At 48.5% G+C, this 26,821-nt stretch overlaps 1 protein-coding gene and 1 long non-coding RNA gene across 3 annotated transcripts in view; one reads left to right on the forward strand and one right to left on the reverse strand.

The window, feature by feature from the left end:
- Positions 1 to 1,138: 1,138 nt before the first annotated feature.
- Positions 1,139 to 7,484, reverse strand: LOC142002722 (uncharacterized). Its single transcript, XR_012642706.1, has 3 exons — positions 7,421 to 7,484; positions 5,927 to 6,016; positions 1,139 to 2,032 (listed from the first exon to the last, which is right to left on the reverse strand). It is a non-coding gene; the product is annotated as an uncharacterized LOC142002722 (long non-coding RNA).
- Positions 7,485 to 7,530: 46 nt separating this feature from the next.
- PSMD11 (proteasome 26S subunit, non-ATPase 11) overlaps positions 7,531 to 26,821 on the forward strand; it is a 41,632-nt gene continuing 22,341 nt past the window's right edge. For both annotated transcript variants that reach the window (XM_074978977.1, XM_074978978.1), the window contains exons 1-8: positions 7,531 to 7,650; positions 11,102 to 11,203; positions 16,670 to 16,794; positions 22,615 to 22,686; positions 23,036 to 23,093; positions 23,629 to 23,823; positions 24,787 to 24,931; positions 25,340 to 25,400. In XM_074978977.1, coding sequence (XP_074835078.1) covers positions 7,560 to 7,650; positions 11,102 to 11,203; positions 16,670 to 16,794; positions 22,615 to 22,686; positions 23,036 to 23,093; positions 23,629 to 23,823; positions 24,787 to 24,931; positions 25,340 to 25,400 — 849 coding nt within the window. In that variant the 5' untranslated portion in view covers positions 7,531 to 7,559. The remainder of the gene's footprint in view (positions 7,651 to 11,101; positions 11,204 to 16,669; positions 16,795 to 22,614; positions 22,687 to 23,035; positions 23,094 to 23,628; positions 23,824 to 24,786; positions 24,932 to 25,339; positions 25,401 to 26,821) is intronic.

Here is a 26,821-nt window from a genome sequence, read left to right on the forward strand (position 1 = left end):
CAGGGCACAGACCCCCTGAGCGTGGGGCGGGGGCACCACTTGACTGGGGGCCCCCCACATCCCCACAACACCCCAGCCTGACATGTCCCGGGCAATCCACAGCACAGGGACGGTGCCACAGTCACCAGTGCCCAGCAGCACCTTCACCCATAGACAGTGCCGTGCCCCACCCCTGGTGGGAGGGGAGGACCACTGGACGGGGCCACCCACAGGATCACTGCACGCACCAATGGGGGATGGATGGGGTGGGGACACAGGCCCTTGGGGGCATGGAGGGTGGGCCATGGGTCAAGGCTGGGTACTCACGGCCTCCCTTCCCCCTTCCCCCCTATTTCTGCAGCCTCACCATCCATTGTCCCCAACAGCCCTCCCAGACCACCGGAGCACCAGCTTGCTTTCCAACAGCTGCACTTCAACCAACAAAGCCTTGTCATCCAACAGCCCTCCCAGACCACCGGAGCACCAGCTGTCAGGGACACCTCCTGCCCCAGTCCGGGTCCACTTCCGGGGACGACACCGCCGCACCACCACCACCTACGACCCGGAGGTGGCTGCTGCCCTCCGGCGCCAGGTGGACCTCATGGAGCAAAGGCTCCAATTGGAGGAGCGGGAGGCCGCCTGGCGCCGGGAGGCCTGGCGCAAGTTCATGGCCACCTTTAACCGGGTGGCCGATACCCTTGAGGAGCTGGTGGCCTGTCTGCCTCCCCCCAGTGTCTTCCATCCTGCCTTCCCCGCCGCCCCGCCCGCTGATGTCCCGCCTGCTGTTGTCCCACCCCCTGGTGTCCTGCCCACTGTAGTCCCATCCGCTGCCCCACTCACCAGCTCCTCAGAGCAGGAGCCACCCGGGGACATGGACCCACCTCGGCCATACCTCCCCGTGCTCCCGGCCCCCAGCCAGCCTCGCCGGGGACCCCGGCTGAGAGGGGGATCAGCCAGCCGGACACGGTAGGGGTCGTGCCCTTCCACCCCCGCCCCAGAATGATGGGCCAATAGGTGGCCTGCTCACATCTCCCCCCTGTAAATAGTTGTCCCCACCCTTGTATATAGTTATTTATAGTTGACCCCCACCTTTATAGTTTGTAGAGATGTCCCCACTTGTACATAGCTATTATTTCCATTAATCTGTTCTTTTTGCTAATATTATTATTTATTTGCCAAAAAGAGGTGACATTTTTGTTTTTCTTGCAAATAATGACAGTTTTATTTTTCCCAAAACCTGTGTCCCGTGTGCTTTTGGTGAGGGTGAGGTGTGGGTGCTGGGGCAGGGTGCAGGGATGGCCGGGGGGGGGGTCGCTCACTGGGCCCCCGGTGAAAGTACTCCCTTAGGGCCTCCCGGACCCGGACCCCGTCCTGGTGGTCCTGGCAGCTTGGAGAGGCGGTTGGCTGGGGGTAGGCTGTTGCGGCCTCCTGTACCCAGCCCTGCACGAAGGCCTCCCCCTTGCTTTCCACCAGGTTGTGGAGTGTGCAGCAGGCCCCCACAACCTGGGGGATGTTTGGGAGGCCCAGATCTAGGCGTGCCAGGAGGCAACGCCAGCGGCCTTTCAGGCACCCGAAGGCTCGCTCGACCACTTGTTGGGCATGGTTGGGGCGGGTGTTGTAGCGCTCCTGGCTGTCAGAGAGGTGGCCTGTATAGGGCTGCATAAGCCAGGGCTTGAGGGGGTATGCCGCATCCGCCACAAGGCAGAGGGGTATGGTGGTGGTATCCCCCAGATGTAGGTTCCCACTTGCAGTCGGCAGCATAGTCCCGAATTCCGGAAAACGCGGTGTCATAGGTAGAGCCGGGCCAGCCCACGTAGATGTCCTGGAAGCAGCCATGGCTGTCGACCATGGCCTGCAGGACCACAGAGTGGTAGCCCTTCCTGTTGACATAGCGGCCACCACTGTGATCTGGGGCACGGATGGGGATGTGGGTCCCGTCAAGGGCTCCGAAGCAGTTGGGGAATCCCATGGCGGCGAATCCCTCGATGGCTGCGTCCAGGTCCCCAACTCAGACAACCCTCTTCAGCAGCAGGGCATTGAGTGCACGCACCACCTGTGGGGAGGGAACACGGGTGCCTGTGAGGGTTTGCAGAGTGTGACCCCCTCACCCAGGCCCCCCCTCCTGAGGCCCCCCTCACCCAGGCTATGCTCCCCCAGGCCCCCCTCCCCAGCAGGGAGTTCAGCCCCAGGCCTCCTTACCTCCGTGAGGACAGCCCTGACTATGGCCTTTCCCACTCCAAACTGCTGTCCCACAGAGCGGTAGCTGTCTGGAGTGGCCAGCTTCCAGACAGCTATTGCGACCCTCTTCTTGATGGGGAGGGCGCGCCGCATGCGGGTGCCCTGGTGCCTGAGTGCAGGGGTTAGCCGCTGGCAGAGCTCCATGAAGGTCTGCGGCTCATGTGGAAGTTCCACAGCCACTGGTCATCATTCCATTCCCCATAACCAGGTGCTCCCACCACTCGGTGCTGGAGGGGTAGCTCCAGAGTCGGCGGGGGAGGGCCAGGATGGCCCGATGGTCGGAGGCGTCTCCTGGTGCTCCTGGGGAGGGCTCCCATTCCAGAAGCTGCTGGGCAGCTGCCCAGGCAGCATCTAGAAGGGCGCCTGCTCCATGGGAGACAGCTTGCAGGGCTTCCAGCTGCTGCTGGAGGTCCCTGTCTGTGGGCTCGAGGTCTGCGAGGCTTGTCTCACCAACACAGGGCTGCTCGTGCAGTGCAGGCCGAGTGTGTCTGGGAGGGGCCCTTTAAGGGAGCGGCTTGCAGCTGCCCCAGAAGGGCTAGTGTGCTCTGTGACCCAGTTCGTGGGCTTTCCTGGCCCCTTATTTCGAAATAGGGGGCTTGTGTTGTGGACGCTCCACGTTTCCCTCTGGGGGGCTCTTTTTGATGTTCCCTGGCACTACTTCGACGTTGAACATCGACGTTTGCCAGCCCTGGAGGACGTGTAGACAATAGTCGTCAAAGTAGCCTATTTCGAAGTTCTTACTTCGAAATAGGCTACTTCGACGTTGTGTCCTAGTGTAGACATAGCCTAAGAACTGTAAATTAGTAGCTGACCTTTTAGTCTGAAGTGTGAACATAAACAGACATTTTGTAGGACACAGGCATCAGATCAATTGCTTAAAACCAGTGAGTTATTCACAAAAGTAGAGAAAAGAAATCGTGGGCTGCACACAAAGGAAAATATTCCCTGGGATTCACCTTAAAAGTTACAGGGGGAAGACAACAAGTCAAAACAACAAAAAAGGAACAGAGCAGCAAACAACCAAACAAGGAACAAGCAAACAGCCAGTAGCCAGTCCAACCAAATTCCAAATAACCAGAACCTGATTGCATCTAACTATACATTTCCCTTTTAGTAAAATATCCTTAAGAAGCACAGGCGATCTTTGAGATGGTCAGGATATTTATGAGATTCATTTCAATTGCCTAGCAGACATCTTCTCCCTCCCTCTTTTCTCTCTGCTGTCCTGACAGACAAAAGCCCCATAAACTGCAATTTGTTCTCAGTTCAAAAAAGTCAATCCACTCCCATTGGCTCACCTGGGCTCAAGTTACCCCAGGAAGAGATTAACCCCTTTCCTCCTCAGTCTTGACAGCTGGAAATGAACATATTCTTCAAAAGTATTTGACAGTGACCAAGCCATGCCTGTTTCCCAGGAAGGAATGTGTTTCTGTCCACTTGACTGTGGCTCCAGTGTAAATTAAGCAAGATGTGACCAAAATCAAAGAAAAGGACATTTACATGCAAGGAAAACAAAGCCACCAGGACAGCAAGTGGGGAAAGATGACTGTTTAATCATCGCAAAGGGGGATGAAGACCATACCTCCAGGAAGCGTTCTTATGTCTTCATGCAGGGTCAATCAACTTTGACATAGTACAGGTGGAGAGAAAAGGCCATTTTGGCATTTAGTCACTGGAGGGACTAAAGGAGCACATAAATCAAACACCACTGGATGCTTCAGATGAGGAGGAATGTGTATAGCTGAGAAACTGGCTTAAGCAAAGATTATGACTTGCCAAAATGAAGTTTTAGTCTTAGGAGCACATTTTTACTTTTGTCTGTTGTTTCCCTGTCTGTCTTTATTCCTTGTACTTGGTGACACTTAAACCTAAGTCTTCATATGGTTAATTAGCTTTGCTCTACTTTTATTAGGAACCAATCCATTGCTCTGATTGAAATAAGAGTTCTTCAAACCCCCATTAAATGAATGTGCTGTTGCTTACAATTCCATTACTGGAGCAGCTAATGTCATCATTTCAGGAAGCGTTCCAGGAACAGGCTGGACAGTGTAGGACAGACAGCGTCAGAGAAATTGAGGAGAGGGAACTGCTGGGGTCAGTGTGTGAAAAGAAGCCGGTGGGACCTGCATGCTCATATGTGAACTGCTCGTGTCTGGGCCGTGAGCACTGCCAGAAGATGCTCCAATGAAGTACCATAGGCCTCCCCTACAGGCATGGTCTTTTTCATCCCCCATCCTCACTGTCTCAGATCTCCTCAGTTCTCCCCACACCTGCCCCCTTTTCACTCTGTGCTTTCTTATTTGTGCTGCCCTGAGGCTGGAAGTGAGCCTCCCTCCTTGCCCTGATCCTGCGTTGCCAACTCTCCCAGATGGGACATCATTGAAGCCAGTGGAAAAGTGATCCTGGGAAGTGGGCAAGCCCCTGCCCTCACAAGCAGTGCAATTGCTCACTCAGGGAAGGAGCGTGTGTGCTGGTGCTGGGCTGCATAGGGCACCAGCCCTGGTAGGGACAAGCCCTGCTGTGTGATAAGAGTCAGTACCTGTGATGTCACCACCGGACACGACCAGTCTTCTGTTCCTTCCCCTGACTACCTCAGGCTCCTTGTCCTCCTCACCCTTCCCCTCCTGACAGCCAGCCAACAGCCTTGCCCATGATGATGGGACAAGACCCTTAAGGATCACTTGTACCCTGGTTCTAGGATGCAAGGCATAATCTCACACTTGAGGGCACCCATCTTTATTCTACCACGGGCTCAGGGCATAATCTTATACCGTGAGGTGGGGGAGGGAGCAATCTTTTACCAATAATTGAGGCTTACACAGTAATATCCTTAACCTCTATTTATTCACAATCACCCAAACAGAACACACATGTGAAGCACAGGGGGGGCAAGTTTGCAGAAATGTTGGTGGTGCCCAGAGAGCCCAGAGCACACAACCCTCCCCGACCGAAAGTCCCCTGCCCCGCAGCTTGCCTAAGAGTCTGTGAGGGAGAGAGGTGGGCTGGGGGAGGGAACTGGAGTGCAGGTTCTGGCAGCTTGTGCGCAGAAGTGCTGAGGGGCGAGGTCTGAGAGTGAGTTTGAGTGCTGGGCAGGGTGTCCTGCTAATCAGCTGAGCAGCACCTGAAACTCTCCTGGGTGGCTGACCAAGCACTCAGCTCACAGGGAAGAGTGGTGCTGGTTGCAGGCTCTGGGCTGGGGTATGGGATTGGGGCGAAGGCTCTGGGAGGACGCTTGTGGGCTGGAGCGTAGCAGGAGAAGGTATAGGTTCTGGAAAGAAGTGGGCTATGTCGGGAGGACAAGGGGTAGGAGTGCTGTGCTTACCTGGTGCAACCCCCAGTGGCAGTGGCTCCTGGGAAGGGGAGGAGTCTCCATGCATTGCTGCCCTTTCATCTCCCCCCGACTCCCCGGTGTGTCCCCAGCCCACCTGCAGCTAGTGAGGGGGTCAGGGGAGGATGTCCCTATGGGCTGCTTCCGAAATTCCACAGCAGGAGCTGTGCACAGAGATCTCCCCCACTGCCTACGTGTTGCATGTGTTGAGGTCGCGCTAGACCAGCTGGGCTGCTACCCATGCCTTTTCAAATCACCTGGGGATGCACAGAGGCAGCAGATGGGGCCTTGGGAAGAGTTCTCACCCCAGACTTTTGTGGAGCCCAGCCCCAGGCCATGAATATTCCTGGGGCCTGAGCACCACAGGCCCATAGAACTCACCTGTAGCTAAGCATACGATGCTCACCACTCCCAAGAAAGATGATGAACTTTTCCTTATGGTCAGTCCAGGTCATCCAGGGAGTCCGGCTTCTGCACAATATAGGGGAGTGTGCTGGGGTCAGGCCTGGGGCACTGGGAGTGGGGATTGCCTCAGGCCCAGCGCCCCACTAGGGACAGCCCTGGTCACATACCACTGCACACAATGTTCACACATTACCTCTCCCTGAGTGTGTCACACTCAGCTTCTCCAAGCCCCTCCCTTCCCCCATGACACTGCCCCACACAGCCCTCTCCCTGAGCGCCTCCCCAACTCACTACCACTGCCCTCCAGAGCCCCTCTCAGCCAGACCCCTATCGCCCCCAGGGCCCCGTCACCCAGCCGCCATCCTTATCACCACCCACCAGAGCCCCCCTCGCCCAGCCACCTACTGCCCCCACACACAGCCCTCTGCTCCCCCCAGAACCCACCTCTCCTAGCCCCCTCCCGCCCCAGTGCCCGTCACCCAGCCCCCATCCTTATCACCACCCACCAGAGCCCCCGTCACCCAGCCCTCTGCTTCCCCCAGAACCCCCCTCACCCAACCCCCTGCCGCCCCCCACCCAGCCCTCTGCTCCCCCCAGAACCCCCCCTCACCCAACCCCCTGCCGCCCCCCACCCAGCCTTCTGCTCCCCCCAGAACCCCCCTCACCCAACCCCCTGCCGCCCCCCACCCAGCCCTATGCTCCCCCCAGAACCCCCCCCACCCAACCCCCTGCCGCCCCCCGCCCAGCCCTCTGCTCCCCCCAGAACCCCCCCTCACCCAACCCCTCGCCGCCCCCCACCCAGCCCTCTGCTCCCCCCAGAACCCCCCTCACCCAACCCCCTGCCGCCCCCCGCCCAGCCCTCTGCTCCCCCCAGAACCCCCCTCACCCAACCCCCTGCCGCCCCCCGCCCAGCCCTCTGCTCCCCCCAGAACCCCCCTCACCCAACCCCCTGCCGCCCCCCGCCCAGCCCTCTGCTCCCCCCAGAACCCCCCTCACCCAACCCCCTGCCGCCCCCCACCCAGCCCTCTGCTCCCCCAGAACCCCCCTCACCCAACCCCCTGCCGCCCCCCACCCAGCCTTCTGCTCTCCCTGAACCCCCCCTCACCCAACCCCTCGCCGCCCCCCGCCCAGCCCTCTGCTCCCCCCAGAACCCCCCTCACCCAACCCCCTGCCGCCCCCCACCCAGCCCTCTGCTCCCCCCCAGAACCCCCCTCACCCAACCCCCTGCCGCCCCCCACCCAGCCCTCTGCTCCTCCCAGAACCCCCCTCACCCAACCCCCTGCTGCCCCCCGCCCAGCCCTCTGCTCCCCCCAGAACCCCCCTCACCCAACCCCTCGCCGCCCCCCGCCCAGCCCTCTGCTCCCCCCAGAACCCCCCTCACCCAACCCCCTGCCGCCCCCCGCCCAGCCCTCTGCTCCCCCCAGAACCCCCCCTCACCCAACCCCTCGCCGCCCCAAGAGCCCCCCTCACGCTACGCTGCCCCAACTCTGCGAGCCCCGGCCGCCGCCGCCCCGCGCCCGGCCTACAGTTCCCGGCATGCCGCGCTGCCGGAAGGGGCGGTGCTTCCGGCCTAGCCGGCGTGAGGAGGCAGCGGGAGCGAGCGGCTAAGATGGCGGCGGCGGCGGTGCTGGAGTTCCAGCGCGCCCAGTCCCTGCTCTCCACAGACCGCGAGGCCTCCATCGGGATCCTGCACTCCATCGGTGAGCGGCGCGGCGGCGGCGGGCCCGCCCGGGGCCTGCGTTGCCCGGCCCGGCTCGGTGCTCGCGGGGCCCGGCCGAGCCGGCTGCTGACTCACCGGGCGAGCCGGGGCCCAGGCCGCAGCCGGCGGAGGGGAGCCAGGCCCGGCAGCCCCCGCCGCTGCTGATTCACGCTGGGCCCGGGCGGCGCCGGCGGCTCGCGGCTCGGCAGCCTTGTGGCGGGAAGGGCCGGCGGGGGCCCCGCTCGTACGGCCGCGGCTCTGGCTCGGGAGCGCAGCCGCGGAGTTGGCCCTGTCCCGGCTGGGACTTGCGGGGGGAGCCCGGCGCCGCCTGGCTCCTCGGCCCGGGCTCTGCCCCTGTGGGGCGGGCTCCGGCTCCGGGCTGCAGCCGCTTGCCGGCGTCTCCGAGGGGGCAGCGGAGCGCCCGGGCAACGTGCTCCTCCGCGCCTGTGGGCCGTTCCTGCCGGGCCGCGGCCTCGGGGGCCCTGTCCGGAGGGTGGCGGGGCCCGAGCTCGGGCTCTCGGGCAGCCCGCGGGTGAAGCAGCAGCTGCTCGGAACTGCATCCCCTGGGGCAACGGTGAATGACCCTGACCCGTGGCTTTTCCCGGCGGTGCGGAGCTGCCCCGGCTCTGAGCGCGGGCTGGGCGGAAGGGAGAGCAGCGGGTCCCTGTGTGTGTGTGTGAGAGTTGCGGGCGGCGATGCTGTTCTGCTGCAGCTCTCCCTGCTTGGCAGCTTTTTAGTAACAGTGGGTTGAGCTGTTGCTTCCCCTTTGGCTGTTACTCGGCCACTCACGCTGTAGTGACCGGCAGTAGAGCTATGGAACTGTCAGGCTGAAAAAGATCCGTGAGCGCTGACTGAGGTTGACTGCCCTGAACAGTGCAGCCCATTGGCAGCTAGGGAGAATCCACTAACACAGTCTGTTTAGGGGTTTTGATAGTTTTCACCGCTGTAGGACGTGAGTGCTATAGTAAGTTAGGTCAGCAGAGGGAGGTCTCCAGTAGCTCTCAAGTGTTTGCTACCTCTCAGGTCGACAGAGCTCTGCTGGAATTATGTTTTTCTTGTGTAAAGTACAGCAGATTGCTACTTGATTTACCTTTTAGAGTCCATGAATGTTCTCAGAGCAAAAATAGTCTCAGTTGAAATGATAAAACATGGATGAAAAAGAGTAAAACTAGAGTCCTAAATGCTGCCTGACGAAATATTTCAGATCCTTTTTTGTTCAGGAATCCACTATGGTTTTATTCATGCTGTCTTCTTGGAGGGGTCACTTCTGTTGTCATGGGCTGTGTTGTGTGTACACAACCACTACAACTACAGCTATCATGCGGCTGCTGTGTCAAACATTTAGCAATGTGAGGGACATGCCAAAACAACAAAATGGAACTGTAGCTAAGAGATGTTTATCATAGAACACTAGGACTGGAAGGGGCCTCGAGGCCAGTTCCCTGCCCCGACAGCAGGACCGACCACTATCTACACCATCCCTGATAGACATCTATCTAATCTGTTCTTAAATATCTCCAGCAAGGGAGATTCCACAACCTCCCTTGGCAACTTATTCCAGTACTTGACCACCCTGACAGTTAGGAACTTTTTCCTAATGGCCAACCTAAACTTCCCTTGCTGCAGCTTAAGTCCATTGCCTCTTGTTCTCTCCTCAGAGGCCAAGAAGAACAAGTTTTCTCCCTCCTCTTTATGACACCCTTTAAGATATCTGAAAACTGCTATCATGTCCCTCCTCAATCTTCTCTTTTCCAAGCTAAACAAGCCCAATTCTTTCAGCCTTTCTTCATAAGTCATGTTCTCCAGACCTTTTATCATTTACTTTTTATCCTTCTAGTTGTTTAATTTAGCGGTGCTAACTGGTAAATCATACTAGTAAGCGTGAGGTTTGCTGGCTAGCTCTGGCAGTGGCCAGCCTCACCAGGCCAGAGCAGACTGGGTTGGCAGCAGGAACCCACTGGTATGGTACTGACAAAATTCTGGGACTTAAGGATGTTAAAATGTTAACCATTTTAACACCCCTGTTTTTAATTTGGGTCCTAAGGCAGTATCTGTAATGTAGCTAATGGGATAGGAAGAGAAGAAGCTGTAGAAGTGACCAGCCTCACAAATGAGTGATTCTGAATTCTTTGTAATAGGTGCTTTGTTTCTGAGCATAGTCTTTGAACAAATACTGATATGTGTTTGAGAATTACTTTTCCTTACCTGATGTATAGTCTCAAAATAGACCTCTTAGGTGGCTGTTGTGCAGATGGTGATCTGTCTATTAAAAAAGTGACAATGTGGAAGGAAAAACATGAGGTAAACGTGTATGTTTTGCTGTTTTCACATTAATGTCTTGGGGTGACAATGAGAGCCACACTGTAAACTAAATAATATTCATATTTGTGTGGTTAGGTGTTAGGCTGTTCTGAGAAGTTTGCTTATGCTGTGAGGCTAACTAGAGATGAGACACTAGTTAATTACTATTTGCTTTCTTCCAGTCAGTCATCCAATGCTTTTGACTTCTTGTCAAGTCAGTCCTCATTAAGTAGTAGCCAATAGTACCACAAACTGTCACATCTCTGCGCATAATCTATAGTTGATTATTTTTTTAAGGTATCTATTACTGTAATTAGACCTGCCCTGTGGGGAACAATATTATTTTGATGATGCTGAGCATATTAAGTTACTGGGGTGTAAGGTCTTGTCCCATCAAATGAGAGCGAGGAACTTCTGAATACTAATCCCAACTCTAGTGCTGGACAACTAAGGAGGGAATCCCAACTGTGTAGTTTCACTTGAACAGAAATGTGAAGACATGTACTTCTCTGTTGCTTCCTCTGTAAGATGAGGATACTTGCTTTTGTTATCGTTTCGAGAATTAATATTCACAAAGCATCAAACAGTAGCAAAAAGCATGGAAAACTTTGAGGAGTGACAGCTCCAACTTTTACAGCTGAGAGCCTGTGATGCCTGCAGTATCTGTCATGTGAGAAACAAAGATTAATTTCACACTAGCATACAGTTTTGTTGTCAAGCTTTGGTTAAGTGATTGCAGCATTACCCACAGCAGCAATGAAAGCAAGCATCCTAATGTCAAGTAATAAGGGAGTATTTATTTATCTAGCTTGCAGATTCTATGCTTGAGATGTCATCTATTAGAATGCTGCTTCTGGTGCAACAGCTGTCTTTAGAACAGTCCTCCTTGAGCAGCTGGAGAGGTTAGTTAATGCCACTTTCTGAATCTGGGCATTGAGACATTTTGATAGCTAGATGCAACTATTTTAAAGTAAATTTTAGATAAATAACTGTCTTTAAGTTTTCTTAAGTACCTAACATTTCTATAGAAGAAATATTCTAGCCAGAGTGACTCCGCTAACATACTAGTTAGTTTACGGAAAGAAGTAAAGAATTGAAGTAATTGTGTAGATTCTGTGTTTTGTTTAAAATGGTATTCTGCTTTCTTCTAGTGAAGCGTGATGTCCAGGAAAATGATGAAGAGGCAGTACAAGTTAAAGAGCAGAGCATCCTGGAACTGGGGACGCTTCTTGCCAAGACCGGACAGGCAGAAGGTAAGTCCTTGTTCTGATTGATTGGTATTCTTGTAACATGCATGTATGCATAAGTTCAAGTGTCTTTAGGGTGATGCAAACATAAGAGTAGAACTGGGTTGGAGGGAATGTTGTCTTCTCCTTGGAGTCTTTTGAGACTCTGAAACTTTTTTTTCCCTGTTCTAAAGTTGATTTGAAATTTTTGCAAACTGGTAAATCTTAAACACTCCCCTCACCCTGTCTCTCTCTTTACATTTGGGGTTTGAACCTTTTAAAGAAAATGTTGAAATGGGACACCTGAAGAATTTAAATTTGTTTTTCCAGAGCTTTTGAACTGGGAGGTTGTTTTGACAAATTTGACACTTACTGATTGGGGGGGAAAATTGTGTTTAAAATTTCCATCTGGCTCTATATAAGAGAAGCTATGATCATTTTTCTTTTGTGTATGTATGAAATGAGTAAAAGAAGCATTTCTAATCAGTGATTGTTTGGTTCTGTTATAGTTCTTTGATTTCCCTGGAAAGCTCTGTGTGTGATTTCTGTGCTTAGTGATCTGCAGTTTTTTGTTCACCCCAAATGACTTCATAAATGGATACCAACTTCAGACAGATATCTATATCCACGGCTGAAGTGGAGCCAGACACTAGTTTGTATCCACAATGCTGCTGCATATGGGTGAAGCAGAACTTATGCCCTGCCCCACCCCCCCCTTTTTTAAACAAACAAACAAACCTAAAGCTGTTTGGAAAGTGTAGGTCAACCAAATATGATTAATCAAGTTGGAATTTAACTCTGCTGTCCTAGTCAAAGCAGCAGTCTCGTTTTAAAAGCGCTGAGAGGTCTTCAATACTAAGTGATCAAGATGTCAATTTTAGATGTGATCTGCAAGTCTGTGTTATTGCCTGCTTACATAAATAAGTATATATTTTGGTGTTGTCAGCTGGTACAAAAGTAGTTTTCTGAGGACATTTTGCCACATCCTGATTTGCAATTGAGCATGGCCTGTGGGAGAATTGCCCTAAATGCATAGCAACTCTTCCTTTCTGAACTGGTAACTAAAGGTGATACCAACATCAAATTTAAAAATAAAGCAGAATTAGTTCTAGATAAGCCCTAAATAACCTGTTTTAGGTGTTGATGATTCATAGAAGCTTGACACAGGAGGCTTTACAAACAATATCATGCACGTTGGGTGACCACCTAGACTGGCCGGTAAATTGGATTACCACCAAACCAAAACACGTTTCAGTTGAGGTTAAAACTAATTTTATAAACTGGTGCTTGATTGAAAGTCAGGATTTTTGTGCCAGATGCCCCCTTGTGAGAACAGTAAACCTACTATGGTAAGGGCACTCTGAAAGATTGGAGGGGAAGAGAGGGTTTACTATCACTCAGAGAAGCTTGTTTTGAGCATACACCTGGATAAGGACAGGCTGAAGGGTTTGGGCTTCCCAGAGCTCTGTTGGGAGGCTGAGGTAAGAAGAAAGATGATGTATCTCTCTACTCCGCACCCAGGCGGATGACATCAGTCTGGTGAAAGTGATGGTCACTTTTTCCTTTTATCTGTGTGAAGAGAGCAAAACTGAAATGGTGTGCATGAACTACTCATAGGCCTACATCCTCAGTTGTCATAACTTATGCACAAAGGATCTGGAAGAAAGCCCAAGCTATGCTAAATTTCACATCAGGCTGAGGTGAAATACCCCAAAGGGGCTATCCGTAGACTTCTGAATTTGACACCTGCATTTCTGTTCTGCCTAAAAATAATTTTTCAAAATCTCATCGGCTTTTGTGTGTGGTTTTAAAAAAAAAAAAAAAAAAAAAAAAAAAAAGAAGAAGAATGAAACGTACTTAAACTTTAATCTGCTACTGTTTATTTTCCAAAGGAAATTTCCCCATTGCCGCTGGTATTGCTTTTCGGTTATCCCAAAAGCTGTGGTGAAAACAGGCTTTAAAAAGCAGGCAAGGAATAAGGTACAACTACTGCAAAATAAAATAGAATCAAAGATTTGCAGTAATTCACCCACACTGTTTGACACCAAAATCCTCTAAGGATCACAGCTTCCTAGTTTCCTCACTGAGAATCAAACATGATATGATGTTTGCAGAGAGCTGCACCCAAAATGTCTTCAGTACGGCACTCAGAAGTGCTGTGCAAAGTTTGCAGTGTAGGTTTTAGCAAGTGTATTTTGCAAGTTCTGGACGAGACTTAAAAATCCTAGGGATAGGACTCAGGTGATCTTTTCTAGGAAATTACAAAAGGTATTTTAGTGCGCACACAACAATTTAAGAAAGGAAGGTACAGCTTGATTTGGAAGGGCTTAAAAGTCATGCCACCAAACTTATGATAGCATGAGATAAATTGATACTTGTCTAATGGTAAAAAGTTCTTATTATGAAAAGCAGGGCTGCAGCTGACCCATTGTCATCTACGTTGGCAGAAGCTAAGCAACAGACTGGAGGAGGTACAGCATTACCCCATCACTAGTCTAGTCATCTTATGTTGTGGCTCATCGCCGTAGAATTGGCATGGTTCCTTGAGATCAGAGATTTGGTGAATGGCACTGCCGTGTATGGTTGTCTTTTTCCTGTGATGGAGCAGCAGACATAATATTTCAAGGTTACTGTTCACCAGTTGTCTAGGGCTGTCAGACACTCATTTCTTCCCAGCGCTACACTTACAAAATACTAAAAATAGTTAGCAGTAGTTCCAAGGGGAAGTAAATTTCTGTTGGATCGCGCAGGTTGTGGGTATGAATTTATAATCCCTTAGCCACAAGTTGGTAAAGTATATGGATTTATTGTCCTGCTCCAAATGACTCAACATTCTGGGCCTCTTTTTGAAACAGATCCTCAGTCAAATAGAAGGTGATGAATTACCAGGCAGAGGCTGGGCACAGCTATTTAAATTGGGTACTGTGTGTATGTTCACTGAAAATGCTGGGTTTTAGTAATTTTGGCCTATTAGCTATCATTCTGCGCCTTCCATGCAGGAGATTTTAGTTTGAGTTGACCCTGACCAGCAGGGGATGCTGCAGGGGCATTGTACCCAGGATGAAGCAGTGCCTTCCCTTTCTTGAGAAACTGATGAGTTTTGAAGAATAGAAATGAATAGCTAACCTAGGCACATGGGAAAACAAACCATGCATCAGAGGGTTGTGAGGGAAATGGGCCTGGCCTGAGAGATTCAGTGGGAGTACACTGGCTGCGTCAGGGAACAAGTGAGAACGTATTAGTGTCATGTGATCATTACACCTGCTCTGTCACTTAGAGGGTTTATTATTTTACAATGGACAAACTTTACATTTGTATGGCCCTGAAAGAAAAGTCCGCTGTCAGCTTATCTTGATGGGTTTTGTTGCTTGTGTGACAAGTTACTGAAATGATGACATTGCCTTCCCCCTATAATGACTTGCTCTTTCACCTCTGTTTAGGTAGTTTATATAGTTCAGACTTTGCAGTGGAATAGGTGTTCTAAGATGGCATGCTGTCAGTCTGTTTCAGTTGTAATCTCTTGTTACTTCCCCTGCTGGTCTCCAAGGTAGGAAGTGTGTTAGCTTTATGGAAAGGCCAGGGTGCTAAGAAAACTGCCTGGTCACTGCAGAGTCAAGAGAAATTCAATCAGTAATAACTTCTAAATTGGAAGGGTCCCAAAGTCTGTGCATAAAAACTAAAATCCTGAGCAAAGTCATCTTGGGTAGGGTGTGATTATTACATTAACTGCTCCTTTGCCATGCTCCCCACATAAATTCTTAGCAGTACATTGTGACTCCCAAGTATTATTTCAAGATAAAAACCACAAAGCCTGTATTGAACTTGAAGAAACACTTAAGATTGACAGGCTTCTGTCATACTAAAATTATCTCCTTCCTGTGCATGGAAGTGATGACACGACTGTTATGAAGTGGGATAGACTATTTTAAATTACAGTGTGATAGGATTCAGTAAGTCCAAGCTGGTTTGCTTTGTAAATATTGATTAAGGCTTTAAAAATAAATGTGAATTTCTCCAAAAGTAAGAGGAAGCAATCTGTACATTCTTATCAAGCTGGGAGAATTTTTATGCAGTAACACAAAAGATAATATATTGTTTCCCGACACATTCAGTTTTCGCTTTTTTTGGTTAAAAGTAAGAATTAAGGCTTGTAAAGGTATCATAAGCAAATTGTCAGTAGTATGATGATTGCACTGTCCATAGCTTTGCTATTTTGTACTCCGTGTGAGATATTCATCATGATCTTATGTCTGAGAGATTGGGCTTAGCTTATGCAATCAGGTGTTGTCAGTGTTTGTATGGGAAGCTTAAGATTGCACGGATTTAAGGACACACTTCCTTGAGTGTTAAGGCAATGCCATTTCATTCTGCAAAGGATTGTTGTGCTGCTGGAAACGCAATCTGTCAAATGGAATGTGAACAGAAATCAGGAGAACTTGTTGCTATAGCTCCCATTGTACTTATCACAAGAGTAGTACAGGTTGAATTAACCTCTGTCATCTGGGACCCTTGGGATCTGATTAGTGCCGGACAAGAGAATTTCCTGGACTATGGGAGGTCAGTATTGTCTAGTAGCATTGCCAACACTTTCATTGTGTATTGGGCTCTTAAAAGACATTTGGGGTAAATTATGGCTAAATAACACCACAGAACACTGAGAGCCAGGACTGGTGGCTTTAAACAAACTTTATGGGACCATGGGGAACTTGGCCACACCCATCAGTGGTCATCTGGCTAACTATAGTCATGTTGGATATGGATGCACTCAGGCAAGAGTTCCAGGTTGAACCTACTGTTAACTCTGTGCCCTGACAAAATTCTAATGGGTAACTTGGCTCTGCCTGTCTAAGTTCTCCAGACAGGTCAATTGGTTAGATCTTCTCAAACTGGTGTGGTGGTGTGTGCTTATTGGAAGCTCCAGCTACCCCATTCTATCCCAATGAAGGACTAAGTGATCTGTATTGCATAGCTCATATCTGGTAGGGCTTTAATACGCTAGGTTGAGGTGCACTGAATAAGTATAAATTATGATACAAACTAATAAGCAGACCAGAAAATTCAGCTTACTGTAAAATAATTATTCTTTTTGTTGAGACTATTATGTTGCAGGTTGGACTTGTCTCTTGGTGAGGTGTGTACGCTAAAATATTAACTAAGAGCCTTAAAACACATGGGGTAAGTATTGTTACATTCTTTTGTGAATAGGCAAGCTGAATGGTTTGCCATGTGTCCCAGAATTGGTCTGCAAGAAAGCCATTAATAGAACCCAGAAATCTTGGCTTCCTTTCCTAATTGAACTGCTGTACACGCTTCCTTGGGACTCATGTACTATTTGACTAACAGAAAATACAGTTTTCCAAGGATTTGTATGATCAATATTACTGTGTATAGACCTAGTGAGTACCAGATTTCATTGTAACATTGGACTGTTTTGTGTCTTCTATTTTGAATGCCAATTTTTTTTTTTTTCTGGCTTTTTTGTCCTGTCTACAGAACTTGGAGGACTTCTCAAGTATGTTCGACCCTTCTTGAATTCCATCAGCAAAGCAAAGGCAGCCCGTTTAGTCCGCTCTCTCCTTGATCTGTTTCTTGATATGGAGGCAGCTACAGGACAGGAGGTGAGACCCATTGAATTCAGAAAGAAGCTGATTCTTCAAAGGCTCACAGCCCCACTACCTTATCTATTCTGCTGTAAAGTGAAGAATCGTTTATAATGTGCCACAGGACATGCTCACTGTGTAATGCATCAGATTATATTCCAGTAATAAAACGTTGGCTACTCTGAATTTGATTCACACATAAACATGTAAACTGAAAGAAATTACTTTTTTAAAAAAAACTTGTCATGCTGGGTATGAATTCCTTCTTACCTTGGACTATCTCAACTTCTGCAAGTCACATTTCTTGCTCTTAAGGGTATAGTGTTAGTATTTTCATAGAGGGATCGAAGTGCAGTATGCAACAGGGCAGGTACAATATACCTGTTCCAAGGAGCTAAGTCTGTAGGCTTAGAAGGTGCAGTGGTGAAGGTGCACTCATAACACATGCCCTGAATGGTGATTTCCTGAAGACTGGAATGGGCATAGACAAATTGGGTTTTATAAAAGTTCTAAGAAGGTAGATGGAGCTTTGTATGTATTACTTACCATCTTTTAGCTAATGAGTTTAAAAGCACACCCTTTTCAGGCAAGTGTTACTCCATCCGACAGATTGTACAGTTGAGGCACAGTGGCAGAGCGAGGAATGGAGCCCAGGAGTTCTGCATTTGTTTCCCTCTAATTCATGGGTGACTCCATAAAACAGTCACTTTTCTATTTATGTGGTTTTCATCTTTTCCCTGAGGAGATTGCCTTAGCCAAATAGATTTCACCAGTAGAAAAGGGTTCCTAACTTTCCGTCTAAGCCGTTGGTTAAATTTCATCCCCCTTGCCTTGGCACCCTACATTGGGTTTCTTTGGCCAGTTGGCTGTTTGTCTGTTTTCTGTGGCGTGGGGGGTGCCGTGAGCTTGTGACTAGCTTCCAGACTGAGGGGGGATGTGATAGTGATTTACACATACCTAAAGAGTGTTAACAAAGAGTGGGGGAGAAAAATTGTTCTTGGCCTCTGAGGGCGGCAAGGGAGATTTAGGTTAGACATGATGGAAAACTTCCTAACTGGTTAAGCACTGGAATAAATTGCCTAGGGAGGTTGTGGAATCTCCATTACTGGAGATATTTGAGCGGATTAGACAGACATCTGTCAGGGATGGTCTACATGGTGCATGGTCCTGCTGTGAGGGCAGGGGACTGGACTCAATGATCTCTTGAGGTCCCTTCCAGTCCCAGTGTGTTATGATTCTAAAGGTGAGTGACAGTACATTTTGATTTAGATGACTTTCTCCTGGTGTGAAATAGAGAAGACATGAGGGTGAGGGGGCAGCTGGTTCTATACCTTTCCATCAGTGTGGAATCATCTGGTGCACCCCAACCCCTCCCAGACCCTGCACCCAGATACCCTGCTGCAGCTCACAACCCCCTCTTCCACCCAAACGCTGTCTGACTCCACACCCACTCCCGTGCCCTAGTCCCCTACCCTGAGGTCTCTTCTGCACCCAACCTCCATCCCAGATTCCCAATCCCCATCATGGAAAAGAGCAGTCCTTGACCTCTTACCAAGATCTTTGAGTGGCACCCCATCAAAAATTGTTTCTCACCCTTAAGTAGTGTCTCACTTCTAGGGGGTATGGCTACCCTAGGAAATAATCAGATTTATTAGTCGACTTTATACCAGTAGATTTTATAAAGTCAAAGTTGTGTCCACACCTGGTCACAGTTGGTGTAGTGTGTCCTCACTACATTGTCTACATTCAGCTGTTGGGGCATTGCACTGTGGGCACCTATCCCCCACTTCTGTAACCCTGGTGCATTTTGAGTTTTCTGGCGGTGTATGAAGGGGAAAAAAATGCATCGCAAGTGATCGTGGGTGTGTGGTGTCATCATTCCAGAGTGCATTGCCTTCATTCTTACCTGCCGTTGAAGAGAAATGTCCGTTTTTTCTGAAGCCTGCCTGTGAATCAGGATGCTTTAACGATTGCCGCTGCCCAGGCTGGCTGTGTGCCCGGAGCACAGTAAACTGGCAAAGTTGAGGAAGTAGTAGAGGATAGTAGTGTTGAGGAGAGTGAAAACTTCGAGTGTTGTCAATCCCACCCACATATTAGGGCACCCGTGCTCCAGCTGACTGTGCCATGTTAACAGGTGTCTCAGTTTTGCCCTGGTGAAAACACCTTTCATGGGGCAGGCGAGAGCTGTTTTACCCCAGGAAAAAAGGCAGCAAACAGGAGACTGTTTGGCTCCCCAGAGCTATGCCCTTTGGGAAGGGAGAGTGCTGTAGTGGTGTGCATTGGGGGTGAGGGGAGAGAGATGGGGGGCAACCCATATAGATGCTGCTGAGGCTGGCCACCCAAAGCTCAGCTGAGGCACTATTTAACATGGAGCTCTCTGGCCCCTGGAGACGGGACCAACTCCCCAGCGACAGCCCCTGAAAATCTTTGCCACAGGGGGAGACTTCCCTCACACAGGCCAGGACATGCTGCTGTTTGGAAAGCAGGGGGCGCATGCACTGCTGGCCAGACACATGGTGTGGGTGAGTGGGGCCGAGAACCCCAATTGCATGGCACCTGTAGGGGAAGGTGCGACCCCATAGAAATTTGAACTGCAGAAAATAAGTTTATCATCTTGTACAAGTGTGACCTCCACAGGCTAGCTGCCATGTGGGGCAGGGGCTGGACTGCCAGCCACATGGTTCTGGGGGTGGGGGGCACACCTCTCCTAACTGCATGGGGGAGGGAGGCTGCCACATATAAATGGGAAGCGCAGAAAAGAGCATCTTGGCCTCTCCTCCTGTATTGTGTTCAGGGAAGAAGTCCATGCAGGAGTTGTTGCACCATTGTCTCGTGTCCTCACAGCCAGGCTGCCACGCGGTGTGGTGGGGCGGGGGTAGTCCACCAGCCAAACTGGGACCCTGGCTCTCCTGATGGTTCTATGCTTGGGCTGCCTAAAGTGGCTAGGCGCAATCGACATACTGGTCATTTTAAAAAAAAATTCTAATTGCTGGGGTTTCTGTTTCCTACTTCCTGCATACCTGGAGAGCGGCAGGTGGGGCAGGTGGAGTGATGACTGGAAAGGACACCTCAAAGGGCATTGGGGGATAGTTTAAAGGCTAATAAAATTGATTGTAATGCTGCAATCTCCACCTGTGTAGTTTGACTTTGCAAAGTTGACGTCTCAAGTCACTGCAGGGGGAAGTCAGCAGTATAAAAGTTGATGTTAGAGCCCCTTAAAATAAACCTATTGAGTGCTGAGTGTAGATGCATAGCTTATAAAATCAAACTTAGACCCTTAAATTTGACTTCATCTCCTAGTGTAAACCTGGGCTAGGATGAAACATACAACTGTTTATCAATGGACTATGACACGTAAGACCAGAAACTTGGGAATCTACCAATGAATCCTAGAGTCACGTCTTTCAACAGCCAATTAATTCTATACATCCAGACATTCTCATTTCAGAGAAGTAGGGAAAAAATATCATCAGGACTCAAACAGGAAATATATTTTATTGGTGATCCTTTGCAAGCTCGACGAACCCTACTGTCCGATCCTGGGATGTTAAAGTCTGTGTGACTGACAGAGTGTTTGTATGCCAAGTGTGGTTAGTATGGAAGGATAGAGAAACTGTAGTGCCAGTTGCATAGTTAGTACACTTAAGCTTTCATGGGCAAAGACGCACTTCATCAGCATGGGTCTTTGCCCACGAAAGCTTATGCTCCAAAAAACCTTGTTAGTCTATAAGGTGCCACAGGAATTCTCATTGTTTTTGGGGATACAGACTAACACAGCTTCCCCCTGATATTAGTTATAGTTGTCTCTGAGATCAAGTAACCTAGATTCTCTTTTCAGCATCTCCGCACACTGGTCTGACTGACAAAAGGTCACCACTCTGCCTCGATAGCTGAAATCGGGGTGTTGAAAGGTTTAATGTTTGTGAAGTGCTCTGGATAGGATGGAGCTGCACAGTTCAGAATTCCAAAATGTTTTACTATTGTACTGGAGAAAGCATTTCAGAATGACAGAAGCACTACTGTCTTTGATGGAATATGGCAAATGCTTTGCTGCTCCAGAGCTGATTGCCAGGGAATTTTGTGGGGCAGGAAGACGTTCTTGAGTTGAAGTTCTGAATCCGATGTTTTACACAAGACCAGAGGAGGATAACTCATATATAATGGATGCTTGTCATACATAACTAAGGTATTGGAAAAACTTTTCACACCTCCATGAGCCAAAGGCCCATCTCATTTAGGGTACTGCCAGTGGCCCAAATCTCAGAAGGGCAGGAGTTGCTGGCTTTGGGTGTTGCTCAGGAGCTCCATTTGTCTCAACCACTGGCTCTGTGTATGATTAAACTGGGCTGTTTGGAAAAGAGAGCTTGCTTCTTAATGTGCAGCAATATGACAGTATTCGTGTCAGTTTCACAACTGCTCTTGAATAGCAGGACTGAAACTGCCAAGAGTTGTCTTGATTTTGTGCTACAAGCGTCTTGAGAGAACTAGGACACGCAGAAGTAGCCCTGGAGCTGGGAGGATATGTTAATGTTTTGGAATTGTTTCATAAACATGAGATCTAGATTCTTAATTTTCTGCTGTCTGAAGGAGAGTTCCTCTTCATTTGCTGTTACAGGCCAGATGACACCTTGGCAGTTGTGTGGCTGTTACTTTGTGTCCTCAGATTTTGTTTGAATCAATGTAACTGGAGTCTAAAATCAATGGGAAAACACCTCAGCTGTTCCTCTCACAGTAAGGGGCTTACCTGTGGGAACAAGTGCATTTTGCTGTCACTAGGAGAAACCTCCACTATGGCAACAGAGTGAGGATGACACATTTCATTTCTGATGTAGCCCTATTGAAACTACAAGAGTACTCTAGAGAATCACCAGCTTGTCCTCATGATATTTTTAAATACATGCAATATACAGTAACGGTGATTAGCAGTCACAACACAGTAATTGAATGATATTAAGTAGTTTATATTCTAAACAGCCCTTTTATCTCAATTCTTGTTTAATTCCCCTCAGGTGTTCACATCAGGCTTAAATGCTGGCCTTCTGTGCTTGGTTCCTGCTACAGTCCTCATTTTACAGAAGTCACACAACTTTAGATAGGACATGTCGTTGTACCTATTGTGAGGTTAGGTTATGTGTATGATCTTAAGATCAAGGGTGACTGAAACATACATTGCATGCAATGTCATAGATGATTGCTAGAAATCCTCTGCTTCTGAGGCCACTGACTTAAATCTGCACTTCATTTCAGTGAGGTCAGTGTTAGTTTGAGAGAGAACCATGATATGTAGCATAGGCTAAAAAAATCTTTATACAGTAAACCCCTGACTTGTATGCCTGAGCAACCACATGTAAGTCAAAATTTGTGTAAGTTGGGATGGGTCCTCTGTCCTGGCTGCACCTGGCTTCCTGCTCCTGTGAGTGGCAGGGAGTCCAGAGCCAGGTGCAGCAGTGCTGGTTAGTTTCACCCCTGCTGCTTGCCACTCAGGGGGGCCAGGAAACTGACCAGTGCTGGTCAGTTTCCCAGCTCCTGTGAGTGGTGGGGGTGTGGACTGGCATGGTGGCACAGTTGATTCCTGGCTTCCCCCAGCTGATTTTGACTTGCACTAATCCAAGCAACAGAAGTTGAAGTCCTGTAAATTGGGGCTTTACTGTATGGTAAAGATTCACCTTCTTGGTCTAAACGTGCTGTTGAAATCAACACCAGCTATTTTTTTTCCATTTTATTTTTCTTGCCTCTGCTGGGTATAGAACAGTAATTGAGTTGTTTAGGTTGGATCATCCTCCTGTAACAAGGAGAATGAGAAGAAGGCTTTAAAATTTTCTTTCTGTTCCCCTTAAGGTGGACCTCTGCTTAGAGTGTATTGAATGGGCCAAATCTGAGAAGAGGACTTTCCTACGCCAGGCTCTAGAGGTATGGCGGGTGGATCCAAAGTCTTGATTGTATCTTCCACTTGACAGCATTCAATGTTTGTAAACCCAGAAAGATTTGTTAGGTTATGCAGATCTGCGTAAGTGACCAGGCAACATGTTTGTTCTAAGTTTTGTTGCCTTTCTTGGGACAGCTTGGCCAGAGACATTTCTTGGGGAGTATTTTGCCAGCTGTGTTTCAATCCAGCACAGTTTCCAGAGAATTAACCAATACAAAATAACATGAAGATGGCACAATTTGTGTAAATTAGTGAGAGTAGCAAATTTCATTTTGCAAAATCTGTTCTGCTTTCTTTGACTTTCTTCACCGCAGTTCCTTTTCTCTTCTCCAGGCAAGGCTGGTGTCTTTGTACTTTGATACGAAGAGGTACCAAGAAGCATTACAGCTAGGTAAGTTGCCACTAGGTGGCAATAGTTCCCTGCTTCCAAATTTAAAAATGAGGCTGATGTGGAGAGTGAGTTGTATTCTGTACAAGGACATTTTGACTTGTTTAGTGGTGACCCAAATACGTTACATTCTTGGTGCTGTAGCAAATCTACCACCTTAACAGGTCTCCAGTTTGTAATGCAAAAGAGTCCCTGGTTCTTTCATATCACATATTAGTCCAAGACGACTGTACTCTTGATTCAGACTGAACTGTTATGCTTCCTGTCCTCCATCTATTTTTTTCCCCCTGGAACCACAGAATGTGGACACACATGCCTTGGATCTAGCATGGAGGGAGGAATCTGCCTATGCAGCCCACAGTGTGTAAATAAATTGATAACTGCTGTCCTGGACTCTTGTGGGGACTGAAGTGTTCTGAAAAGCAGCACTATATACAAGGAAACAGCTGTTGTTCACTGATCGTTATTTGCTCTTTCTGACCAAATGACAAGCTGTTTGGAGCAAGTTACAAATACTGTTGTTCATTTCTCTTGCCAGGATCTCAGCTCTTACGAGAGTTGAAAAAGATGGATGACAAGGCTTTGTTGGTTGAAGTGCAGCTGTTGGAAAGCAAGACATACCATGCTCTGAGCAATCTGCCAAAAGCAAGAGCAGCTTTAACTTCTGCACGAACTACAGCCAATGCAATCTACTGCCCACCCAAACTACAGGCAGCCCTGGACATGCAGTCAGGTAAAGCCCTTCAAGAGAAGGAGAGGCCTAGCATCATGCCTCCACTTCATGTAGTCACAGCTGTGGTGTGTCACTGACCCAGTTTGCAAATATTTGAGGTGCTCGGAGTAGATCAAGAGAACTGTCCCTCAGCCCTCTTTTTCTCAGTCTGCTTGTGGAGATTCACGCTGTCTTAAACCACTGTTGCTGCTGTGATATTTTCATGAGCAGCAACACTGCATACACCTCAACCCCCAAAGCAGTAGTTAAGAATCATTAAACTTGAAAAATAAGTTGTGGAATTTTTCTTTGCTCTTAGCTTCCTGGCTGCACTTGGATCATATGTTCAAGCTTTCTGCTGCAGCTGTGAGGTCTAGAAATTCTGAAAATGAAAGCTTAGATTATGCGCCCATTCGACTTCAGGAGCTGGTATTTTTACGTGAAATGTAGAAATATCATTAGATTCAGAATATCTCACAAGTTCGCAACAGCGAAAGGATGCTAGTTAGGGAAATGCCAATGGGATTTTGTTGCAGCTGCGGATTTCCTTATTTCAATCTGGTAGTAAGTTTATGAAGCAGTTGGGTTGCTCGGAGTGTCTGACCAGGCAGAACTTATTAAGCAATCACTTATACTAATGATCTTGGGAAGATGCCTTTAACCTGCATTTCCGGTGGTCTCATAATTTATGTAATGTACATTATACTTGTACTATAGACGTTATTTAAACAGACCGATGAGGTGCAACATACATCTCAGTACTTTTACTTGTTTTGCTTGAGCCACAACTTTTATGCAGGTTTTTCTGGGTTTGTTGTCTAGTTGTTTACTTGGAAGAGAGAATTGGGGTTTATGGGACGTCGTGGAGAAGCGAGTTTAAAGGAAAAGGATCCTGTGCAATGCAGTGCAGCAGGCAGTGTTAAGCATCTGCCTCCAACTGAATGCAAAACTGACTGACTTCTGCCTGTGTTTCCCTCTCAACAGGTATTATCCATGCAGCAGAAGAAAAGGACTGGAAAACAGCCTACTCATATTTTTATGAAGCATTTGAGGGATATGATTCAATTGACAGCCCAAAAGCCATCACTGCATTGAAATACATGTTGCTCTGCAAAATCATGCTCAACACGTAGGTGGTCCATAGATTCTGGGAAGAGCTCTTACATTTGAACAGGAAAGGAATGGCCTATTACAATTATATAGCTAACCACAGAACTGAAGCAACTGCATTCAGCCAGTATGCTTTTTTTTTACCAAAAAAAAAAAAAAAAAAAATCAGTGCTGCTTCTAATATTTGAGTCTTGGGAACCTCCTAAGTGTCTCCTAGGAACACCCAGAATTCTGATCAAAATTTAAGTCCAAGACCTCTTAATTTTATCATGGAGAATCTGAGTGAGATGAGTACATATGTGAAGGAATTTGTGAGCCAGGAAATTTTGTGGCTCAGTTAGGAAAGCTAACTGTTGATACCTGTAGTTTGGTGTACCATGACACTTGTCGAGTGAATGCTCTTTTTCTTTTCCCCTTCTCTCTCCAGCCCAGAAGATGTGCAGGCGTTAGTGAGTGGGAAGCTTGCGCTGCGGTATGCAGGAAGACAGGTACAGAAAGCTCTCTATGCTTTTCAGTTTTCCTTCTTTGTGTGTGTCTCTCTGTCTCAGGGATTAATAGCTGATGGTTGAATATGCAGTTTTATCTGTATTTGAAACTTGTTACTCTTACTGTTTGTGTAAAGGTAATAAAATTTGGGAGTACCATTTGTAAGCACTTAGGATTGGCTCAAGGTTGGTAAAATCAGTGGAACCCCATTCAGCTTGATGGAAAGACAGTGATTTACATCAGCTGAGGTGCTGGCTGTGAGTTCACTTAGGCTGTGTCTACACTTGCATTCCTCTTTCAAAAGAGGAATCCAAATGAGGGAAATTGAAAATGCAAATCATAGAGCTGGAATGGACCTCAGGAGGTCATCTAATCCAGTCCCTGCTTCAAGCAGAATCAACTCCAACTAAGTCAGCCCAGCCAGGATCTTGTCAAGTCGGGACTTAAAAACCTCCAGGGATGGAGATTCCACCACCTCTCTAGGCAATGCATTCCAGTGCTTCACCACCCTCCTGGTGAAGTAGTTTTTCCTAATATCCAACCTACACTTCTCCTTTTGTAACTTCAGACCATTGCTCCTTGTTCTGCCACTTGTCACCACTGAGAACAGTTTCTCTCCATCCTCTTTAGAGCTCCCCTTTAGGAATTTGGAGGCTGCTATTAAATCACCCCTCACTCCACTGTTCTGTAAACTAAATAAGCCCAGATCCCTCAGCCTCTCCTCATAGGTCATGTGTTCCAGCCCCTTAATCATTTTTATTGCCCTTCGCTGAATGTGCTCCAGCACATTCACATCGTTTCTATACTGGGGGGGGGGGGCCCAAAACAGGACACAGTATTCCAGATGTGGCCTCACCAGCACCGAATAGAGGGGAATAACCACTTCTCTAGAGCTGCTCGCAATACTCTTCCTAATGCATCGTGATATGCTGTTAGCTTTCTTGGCTACGAGGGCACGCTGGTTACTCAACCAGCCTTTCATCCACCATAAACCCTAGGTCCATTTCCACTGTACTGTTGCTTAGCCAGTCCATTCCCAGCCTATCATGATGCTTGGGATTCTTCCTTCCCAAGTGCAGGACTCCACATTTCTCTTTGCTGAACCACATCAGATTTCTTTTGGCCTAGTCCTCAAATTTATCCAGGTAACTCTGGATCTTATCTCTACCTTCCAACAAATTTACCTCTCCCCCTAGCTTAGTGTTGTCTGCAAACTTGCTGAGCGTGCAGTTCAGTCCCTCCTCCAGGTCATTAATAAAGATGTTGAACAACACAGGCTCCAGAACCGAGCCTTGGGGCACTCCGCTTGAAACCAACCACGACCCGGATATTGAACCATTGACCACCACCTGTTTGGGCCTGACCGTCGAGCCAGCTTTCTGTCCATCTTATAGTCCATGGATCCAATCCATACATGCTCAAC

Source organism: Carettochelys insculpta, chromosome 28, assembly GCF_033958435.1.
Source record: "Carettochelys insculpta isolate YL-2023 chromosome 28, ASM3395843v1, whole genome shotgun sequence".
Classification (NCBI taxonomy): domain Eukaryota; kingdom Metazoa; phylum Chordata; order Testudines; family Carettochelyidae; genus Carettochelys; species Carettochelys insculpta.